We start from the raw sequence: 10,028 nt of genomic DNA, 5'->3' as shown, positions 1-10,028 counted from the left end.
ATACGGGCTATGCGCGATACGGGCTATGCCCGATACGGACTATGTCCCACTCGGGCTATGCCCCACTCGGGCCATGCCCCACTCGGGCTCTGCCCCACTCGGGCTATGCCCCACTCGGGCTATGACCCACTCGGGCTACGCCCCATTCGGGCTATGCCCCACTCGGGCTATGCCCCTCCCAGGCTATGCCCCAATCGGGCTATGCCCCTCCCAGGCTATGTACCACTCGGTCTATGCCCGACACGGGCTATGCCCCTCCCAGGCTATGCCCCTCCCAGGTTATGCCCCTCCCAGGCTATGCCCCTCCCAGGCTATGCCCCTCCCAGGCTATGCCCCATTCGGGCTATGCCCGTTTACCTAATACGGATTATGCCCGATCACGTAATACCAGCTACGTCCCATACGGGCTATGCCCGTTCATCTAATACGGGTTATGCCCGATCATCTAGTACGGGCTATGCCCTCTCACCTAATACGGGTTGTGCCCGTTCACCTATTACGGATTATGCCCGATCATCTAATACGGGTTATGCCCATAATTGTAGGTTAAAGGGTTTTTTGAGTGTTCTGTTTTCTGAGATTATCCGAGAAGAGACCACACCATGGTCGACCAGGAGGGTATAGGTGATGTGGACAAGGATATGAAGCCGATCCTGAGAAAACGGAATTATGAATATTGGAAGACAATGTCGGAATCCTGGTTAGTTTTCCTGGGCTGCTGGAAAGCAGTAAAGCAAGGATTTACGACAGCAGAAAGGTTGAGACCAGAATGCATGAGAATCGACAACAAGGCACGTGCGTACATTTTCCGGCATGTTCGCCCCGAGTATCTCGGGGATATTAGGACCTTGAAAACAGCGAGGGAATGCTGGAAAGCACTAGAAGACGTCCATGGGAGATCCTCGTCGATGGACATCGTTTTATACATGCCGGAACTGGGAACTATGGAGAAGACCCCCAGCATGGATATCTCCACACACTGCGGGAGGATCCACGACCTATGCGACAAGTTGTCCAGCGTAAGATTACAACTTGTCCTTTCCTTACAAGTTGTCCAACAGTTTCTAAAAGATTTAAATGGACGCGTTTTTAAGCACACCAAGAATTTTACCGAGATATTCGGTTGTCCGAAAAGTGTCTTTCCTTTACAGACACGTCTTTTACAACGACGCACCTTTTTACAAATATGAAACCTAATCTGTCGAACCTTGTAATCTTTATCTTGATAGAACAAAATGTATCATACGTAATTCGATAAAATAATATAAAACGGGAAGTGTTGTGTATCCATTATTTCCTTATAAAACGAAAGAAACTTTCCGGACGACCTAATAATGTCTGCAAAATATTGCATTCGCTTACTTTTCTCCGACGATCTTATGTAAACCACGATTGTGAAAATTTGTCAGTCCACAAAACTTACCTTACTTTAATCGTTCTAACAGATTTAATAACGCGGTCCACCGATGACCACCGATGATCGCCGTGACAGTCGACGCGTTAATCGAAATATTCTAGAAATCGTTAGGAAGATAGTGAGCAGAATTAAAAAATTCCTTCGTAGTATAAAAAGCGGGTTGCTTCAGCGCGAAGAGCAATTTTACAAGATACGACCTAATACCGCCGTTACTAGCAAGCCGACAACCGATAGATGGTCAAGAAACTCTCACAGAGAGATACGAGCCGTACATTCTCTCATCCCCTCGCCCTGGTTGGTCGGATCAGGAAATCAATATAAATCACCTGTCTGCAAACAGCTCGACCAAAGTTGGCTCGGAATCGAAGCGCACACATCTTGAATCGCGCAGCAGCAGCTCACAGCTAAATAACATGCTCGCCAGCCGGCTGCTAGACGATACAGCAGCCGCTGTCCCAGATCGTAATATCGCTTTAATTATGTGCGCCGTATTTGCGCCAGGCCGCGTTATTAATTTCGGGTCCTCGCGTAGAGAGACTTAGCGTTACGACCTCGGGGGATACGTCGGGGATCCCGACGAACCTGTACCACGGAATGGCGTCGACAACCGGGACAAGGGGCGATCGGGGACAAGGGATAAACGAAAGGGGGTTGCTAGCTTCTCTCTCAGGATGCTAGTCGGTTGCGCACAACGCGCGATGCGTTCGCCTAACACGGTACACGGCTCATCCTCGAGATGTTATTGCACGACGAAAGAGGCACGTCCTGCTGTATGCAAATTATTTCGAGCGGTAAATTAAACAGCTGAAAACCGGCACGTAAATAAGTCGACTGCGTCAACGAAACTCGTTGGCTCTTTCTTGCGCGCACGCGTTACCTCGCCTCACCTCGCCTCGACCACCAACATAAATCATCGCGTACGAGTGGATTCTGATTGCGAGAAACAGCGCGCTGATATTCCGGATGTATTCTCGGAAATGAGTTTTTCGGCCTGGTATTGTTTCGTCGACGAGCCAGGACCACGGGCTACCATCATCCGGAAGAAAAGCTCCACCATCGATATCAAACGCCAGTTTTATGGTCATTGCAAAGTCGCTCGTTTTCTTCTTCTTCATAGATTATTTACGTATTCCAGTGAAGGTATAATTTATTCGTACGTATTCAAGAGATAAAACGAAATGCTCGTGTGAAGTGATTAATAACAGTAAAATGCACTGCGCTTGCTTATTTCTTGAGAAGGTATGGTTGAATTGCTGTATTACGAACAAGTTAAATGGCAAAGATTTGGTCGCTTGTGATCGTCATATCTGCGTGTAACGGAAAATTATTTATAAGGCGGTTTAACGAATTCTTGAAAATGCGATAACGAAACTGAAATTTGTAATTGCCAAGCTCTATAAAATAATTTTGCTATTTAGCAAACTCTTCGGCTGCAGATTTCTTGATTTTCTAATTATAAGCCAGATAAATAAGTACTTCTTAATGTGACAGGAAGATTGTCGATATTGATACAGTCAGCGGTGAATAAATTGCAAATATATGTACTAGTACTGGTACAATATATAGCAAAATGTATTATTGCCATGTTATTTAAAAAGTAGGTAGCTACGATTTATGATACGATGATAATAATAAGATAGCAAGTGTTATTTCCAGTTAACAATTCCTCGTTAAGTTGCTCAGTTTGATAACATTCACCTAATGTTACTACAAATCGATCATAATGCCAGGATCGATTGTTCTGCGGAAGATGCGTTTAATAACAAACTCTTATGTTTCCTCGCACGCAATCTACTTTCCCCACAGACCTATTCAACTCATTTAAACCCTGTAACAGTCCGTGCCGCCTAGAATTAGACTCCATCAATTAAAGCATTATTCTCCATGCGAAACTTTTCCTCCCTAGCGTAATCTCTTCTGCGTAAAACACGAAATGACTGCTATCCATTCTCCGAACGGCATTTCCACTTTCCGCGGTAACACGGTTCCACACATAGCTTCCTCTAATCCTAATTTATTCTCCTTTGCTCCAGTTATGAAACTTGTAAAAAAGAAAAGGGCTGAGTTGGAAGATTTTCTCTTCTAATTGACGCATTAGATCGCCGCTTTGCTTTGTAACAATCTTAGCTTTCAACTTTTTCTTCCAAGATTATTCTCAATCTCCGTTAACAGCGAAGACTGTTGTTAATTACGATCGCGCATTTGCAATTTTATTTAGAAACCAATTAGAGATGAATTTTTATCAATGTAACAAATGATTGTCTATTCTCTGATATTACATCGTTTTGATTGCGTGTTGCGAAGTCAATAATTATGCTGGGAGATGAATGTTTCGTTGCACGGAGCATTCCATGAACTATAAAAAAAAGACTATAAAAAAGGCCACAAAAAAACCTGAAAGGGTGAAAATTTGTCCAGAGCACGACACCTTTTTGCCAAAGCACGTCGCGTATACAAGTTAAAGACGATACGTCGATAGTATCGTAAGCGAGTAAGCGAGACATTATTATGCTTTCGCTGCTGATCGTACAGACGTAAATTAGTTAGAGGCCTAATCAATGGCGTGTAGCCAACATTTATTATTTCTTACCGATGTAATTTCTGTTCGTTTTCCAGACAGTTTGGTCGGCCATCTCGCGGAAAATGCAGCCGCGGATTGCGGTCATCGTGCAAAATAAATAATCCCCGGAGTCTCTCTTCCGTTTCTCGTTCCGTTCCGCTTCGCGTGCTCCGTGTCTGTTACCTTTTTTATCGTGATACCGTCATCTCGTTACATCGTCCAGGTTTATCCTCCCTCTCTATATTCCACTTTTCCCTTTTATACGTTGCTGGATGTAATATGCTGTCGTTGAAAAGCGACGAATGAAAAGTTGTTTCCTCGTTTGCCGGGATTCTGGCGAGAAAAATACTTTGACAGCTATGGAAGAATAACAACCTTTCGAAAGTAAAGGAACAATCGTCCATAGACTTGCGTTTCTAACCAGATAAACAGTCGACGTTGTTACATAGCGAGAATCCCGTGAAGAGAGAATTTCACGCAATTCCACCTATTCACGGATGATACTTTTGAAATAAGAAAAAGAGAGAAACCGACGTTAATTTATTGGCGAACTGAAGGTGGCAATTAATAACACGAGATATTACCCTACGAACTCCAAAGCAAACTACGACGAAGATTAAAGTTTAAAGACCTCGAAGGTACTTTTTTTTACAGGCAATTTATGCTATATTTATTTAGCCGACGATGGCGTTCACTCATGCACCTTATAGCCTGTCTCGTCACCTGGTAATTCAGAGTATTTTTCCCAGTAGCACAAACAGAAGATCTTTACATGACGACGCTGATGCGATTTTAATACGATTTCAGTAGAAATACCGGAGATTCGTCGCACGAAGTAAAGCGTTTCGTTGTTTCTGTTATTTCGAGGAATAAATATGGTGCAACTTTTCGTAGGACGAAACAATTTGTAGATTAAAATTTTAGTAGTTATTATGAGCAAATAGTAAGAAACTTTTTTATTGAAACTTAAACAAGTAATCGGAAAGCTAGCGTGGTAATACCATATAGACTAGCGTACTAAAACACAGCGTATCGTAATTTCAATGGAGATAAAGATCGATCATATTAATAACGTAATTCGCAATTATAGCGTTAGCGGCCAATTAACCTAATAGATCCTATTACGAGCAATTATGAGAATCCACTCTAAATTCGCTAATGGTACACAACCGTAAAATGATAAGTACGAAATCAACTATCCTGTGGAAAGAAACTAAGAAAGACAGAACGAGCAAGAATTTGTGGAAACAATTTTAAAATAAAAATTTCGTTTGTCCATTTATGCGTGACATTTATTTTGCCCTACTTTCGTATTAAGTTATTAAGAGATACACGTTCCAAATGATTAAATCGAACGTATAATAAATACATGTGTGTAACGAAAGCTAAATGCTTCTGCAACTCTTTTAAAATACATTAATAATATTTTGATTACAGCCGTAAATTAATATGGCATAAATGCTGAAGTATTCACACATGTTAAAACGAGGACACATCTAGCGACTAAATAGCAGCTATTTCACTCGACGTTGCATTTCGAAACGTTCCACTTGAAGTTCAATTAAAACGTTCATGCTCTCTTGAACTCGTGTCGAAACGAAACATTCAGGCAGCCATCATTACTATCGTATCACGATTTACGACGATGCTTTCGAGTTCTTCGAAGGAGTCATTAACGGATGAAAACTTTCGGTTGGCGTAACATTTACGAAAGGTGGCGAAACTTGCAGATCTATTTAGCGCGCATTACAGAGATGCAGCACAACGTCAGGAGCAATAGTTGTTGCGAACTTTACTTCGCAACATCGTGTCATCCTGTTTTCCACAACGTTTCCGGAGTTTGATTATCGATACGTAGCACGCAACTTGGCGTAAGAACGTTTAATTGATTTCTCATCGTACGTTGTTACTGTCGACTAAATATCGTTGATCGTTAATTTGCAAATATGGAATAAAACTTGCGTATTAATTCACAACTCTTGCGTAGCGTCATTTACAGTCTGCATATTGTATTTAAAGATATATCTTGTACACGGATACGCGTTAATTATCTCTCGTTAACGATATAATTTTAACGTTGTTAGTTAAAAAATTATATGACTCGTTCTCCCAATTTATATTTGTCTGTTAATATAAAACTGGCATGATTGTAAAAAATCACTTGCTATTTTCATTTGAAAACGCGCGATTCATTTTCGATAATCGAAGATTGAAGCAAAGTTGCTGAAAGTTCGAGAAACTAACACTTTCTCGATAATTACGGCATTTGTACTTAAAACTGAAAGCAGACGTTCGACTTATTGTTAGCTAAGTAGAGTGTCTTGAACTTTCTGTGCTTTACGAGATCCTGCAGCATAGTGGCATCCAATCGGAATATTTTCTTCTAACACCTTCGCATTTATAAAGGATCAAGATGCTTGTCAAAGCTGATTTATTCGATGCACAAGTTTTACACAAAAAAATCTTAAAACTTTGTTTTATTCCCTCTGTTAAAAAGGATCGATAACGATGACACAGATTTATAAGATGCAATGACATTAGATATTAAAAAAATTACTATAAAACCGAAAACTCTTATTGAGTTAGGATACCGTTGCATAAATAAAACGCTTTTCAACAATTTTTCAACGATATTATAAAAAATTTATTTATAGTTTATTATCTGAGAAATCTTTGTTACTTCGAAATAGGTGAGAGTCTAACTAATTGTCAGACATAACCAAGTCATCGTAAACAAGTTTCTTGAACTTGGACTTGAATTTAAACGGACCAAACAGCTTATCGATCTTGAACATGTTCACGCGAATTTCTCGAGTCCTGCTTCGTATCATATCAAACAGAAACGAACCTGTCGCATTAACATTTAATTTCTTTTACCATAACCGATCTTAGTATCGTACAACGTGGACTTGGCATTTTATTACCAACTATGTTCATTTATTTGTGTATATCAAATATTCTTAAATTAATTTTAATTTATATATGTATATATTTATTAGTTCTAATAGGGTGTGATTATTTAAAAAGAAAAGTATTTGTTTGCGATATGCATTTATCTGCTGGCGAATCGATAACTTTCAAAACTTACGCCAAGTTTTTCTACTAACACACTTGCGAAGTCTGTTGCGTGACTTTAATCAGAAAATCTGCATAAATATGCATAGCATCTCATATGTATTCAGCTCGCATTAAGAAAATCGGATATGAATATGCGTCGCTCGACGAACATTAAGTTTCTTCAACACCTCTGATTAACACGCGAACCCTTTCAATCTAACAATAATTACGGCATTAACATACGCGGCAAGGAAGAATAATTAAAGCGTTTCGACGCGTAAAAATAACGTAAAAATTGTATCGGAATTCCCACGACCAACATCGTACGTCGATTCGCATAAAGAAATTTCTCAAGATGCCTAAAATTTCCATTGTCTTCGTACTATTGAACGTCACAGATTGTTTTCAATATCTTTTCCGAACGATCCCACTGCGTTACCGGTTCCCGCACAGACGCAATATCGAATATTTTAATAAAAGATGGCCTTCCTTTTCCTACATTTTCGCGATTTGAATAGCGAGCACGTAACTCGCTCCGCTACTGCAAAGAAACTTCGAAACAGAGAAGAACTGACGATAGAATTCGTCGGCTAGATATAAACTTGGATATTAAACCTTCGCATTGTTTCTTTTTTATTTTTTTAATTCGCGTTCCCATTACTCGAAGATCTCAATTTATACATCACATACAGTAGCTAATAAAGATATTTATATTAATTAATTAGATCCAAGTACATCAAGTTTCGTACAACTTGTACTTTCGTATTGGTACCTTTATATATTAGTATCTCCATATGATTAAAAAAATTGAATTTTTATCGCTACGAAAATGAAATTAAAAATACGTCTCGTATATTCCGCACGTTCTTCGTTTTATCTCTAAATATTCTGTGATAATCTGGGATTTTACGTTGGATATCTTGATCGTTCCAAAGTAAATACCTAAATCAACGACAACACTATGATTAGCCAAACGATAAGTTCCAACGTCCGATCGATATCTCGAATCTAAGAAACATATCCAATATAAACGATGGACAGATTCGTTCCACCAACCGAATGACCCGAGTCCATACTATTGCCACTAGACCAATAAAACTGGAGCTGACAATCTGGCGTGGTCTCTAACAAATGGTAACAGATAACAGGTACGAAAAGGGTCACACCATCGTGAATGATAAGGCGAAACGACAGTGACGAATAGGCTTTCGCGTAGTTTCGCGAGGTTTCTACGACTACAGTTCCATCGACGATGCACTCGAAGCCGCTATCATGCACGGTCCACAGCAATTCCAATAGGCGATCCATTATCTTAAGCGGCGTCAGCCCGATCGATTCGCGCCTCCGCTTTTTCCAACTTCGTTCCTCACCTATCGGAAAATGTCTAGCCTTTTTCCCTCCGGCTCTTCATTTTCACCGACCACTATATTTTTTTCGACCAGCTTACGAGATATTAACCGACATTCGCTCGCGAATATTTCGCTCTCTATGTAAATTTAAACACCCATTTCGTGACCTCTGTTACCTGATATTACGATTAATTGTCGGTAGAAACGGCTGGCGATATCAAATTATTGAACTTTCATGAGGTTCTATCCTGAAAAGAGCGAGTATCGTTTTTAAGTAGACCAAAGGACGTGAAAATGATGTAACGGTGGATAATTGTATGTTATATGTTTCTCTTTTCTTAACCCTTAGATTTCATTCTGTTCGTTATGCTTTCTATATTAATAGAAAGGATTAATCGATTCGATTCTTTCAGATTAAAACGAACGAAAATTTCCATTGAAACGGCTAACGATGTTGTTGCAGGTTGCGGCAGCATAGCTCCAAAATCCACGTGGGGTAAAATCGCGACCACGGGCTACGCTAGTCTGGGTATTCCTTTGACCTTGGTTTACTTATCAAGTGCCGGAGGCCTTTTATCCAGATGCGCCAGAGGTGTTTTCACTCGTGCTCTTTGTTGCTGCCTTTGTTCGAATTGTGGCTATTGTTGCTACGATGAACGAAGAATGGAGGTGAGTGCGTAAATCGTAATCGTTTCTCGAGTCGAATTCTTTTATATCTCGAGGGGAGAAAGGCGAGAAAAGTATCGCGGTAGATTTTCGTAAAGCGATACAGGGTCAACGTTTCACAGAGATATTGCCGAAGTAAATAGAAAAGTGTCTGCCTTTTGTCAATCTTAAAAATTGCTTTGAAATTGGCGTGAATGCAGGAGAAAGAAAGGCGAATGAGAAAGAAACGGCAGCAGGAGGAACTGGCGCAGCAGCAGCAGCAATTGCAGTTGCAGGAACCCTTTTACGTTCGTGCGAACGCGTCAACGTTTACGAGCACAGTGGAAATTAAGACCAGCCCGAAGGACGAAGTGTCGAGTCTTGGCTCTGGTGACAGACCCAACGTTACTATACTCGCACCAATCAGCATTTGTCTGGGTGCAATGCTCTGCTACATTGTGGCAGGAGCTTTTACTCTGCACAAGTTAGACGGCTGGTCCTTTGTGGGTACGTGAAAAAGAGATTTCTCTTAAAAGATTTATGCTTTAACCGCACTTTTAAAGTCCCATCATCTATATGTATACCAGTAATGTATAATTTTATACCAGCAACGTGTAATTTATATGTACATACAGGGTAGTTGGTAACTGGTGGTACAAGCGGAAAGGGGGTGATTCTACGCGAAAAAAGAAGTCGAAAATATAGAATAAAAATTTTTTTTTAATTTTTTTTTTAATTTTTCCATCGAGACAACGATCTACAGTGAGATCCGTTATAACGTACCGCACGCGTACCGAGCGAAAATTCAAAGTCGATTTTCTCGAAAACAAAGCCTCAAACGAAACATGTTTATTCTATATTTTCTACTTCTTTTTTCACGTAGAATCACCCCCTTTCCGCTCGTACCACCAGTTACCAACCACCCTGTATAATGAATTACACGGCTACTTTTAATTCGATAAAAAGTTTTTCGTACCGAAAATAATCATCGAAAGGGACC

At 40.3% G+C, this 10,028-nt stretch overlaps 1 protein-coding gene across 3 annotated transcripts in view; it reads left to right on the top strand.

Annotated features, from left to right (window-relative positions):
• Positions 1–10,028, top strand: part of LOC100746339 (TWiK family of potassium channels protein 7-like) — a 176,295-nt gene that overhangs the window by 159,741 nt on the left and 6,526 nt on the right. For all 3 annotated transcript variants that reach the window (XM_003489414.4, XM_012385588.2, XM_033320685.1), the window contains 2 exons: positions 8,847–9,052; positions 9,250–9,535. In XM_003489414.4, coding sequence (XP_003489462.1) covers positions 8,847–9,052; positions 9,250–9,535 — 492 coding nt within the window. The remainder of the gene's footprint in view (positions 1–8,846; positions 9,053–9,249; positions 9,536–10,028) is intronic.

Source organism: Bombus impatiens, unplaced genomic scaffold (assembly GCF_000188095.3).
Source record: "Bombus impatiens unplaced genomic scaffold, BIMP_2.2 scf_0321, whole genome shotgun sequence".
NCBI classification, from domain to species: Eukaryota; Metazoa; Arthropoda; class Insecta; order Hymenoptera; family Apidae; genus Bombus; species Bombus impatiens.
Note: the sequence above shows the minus strand (reverse complement) of the source record. Positions and strands in the feature narration are given on the sequence as shown.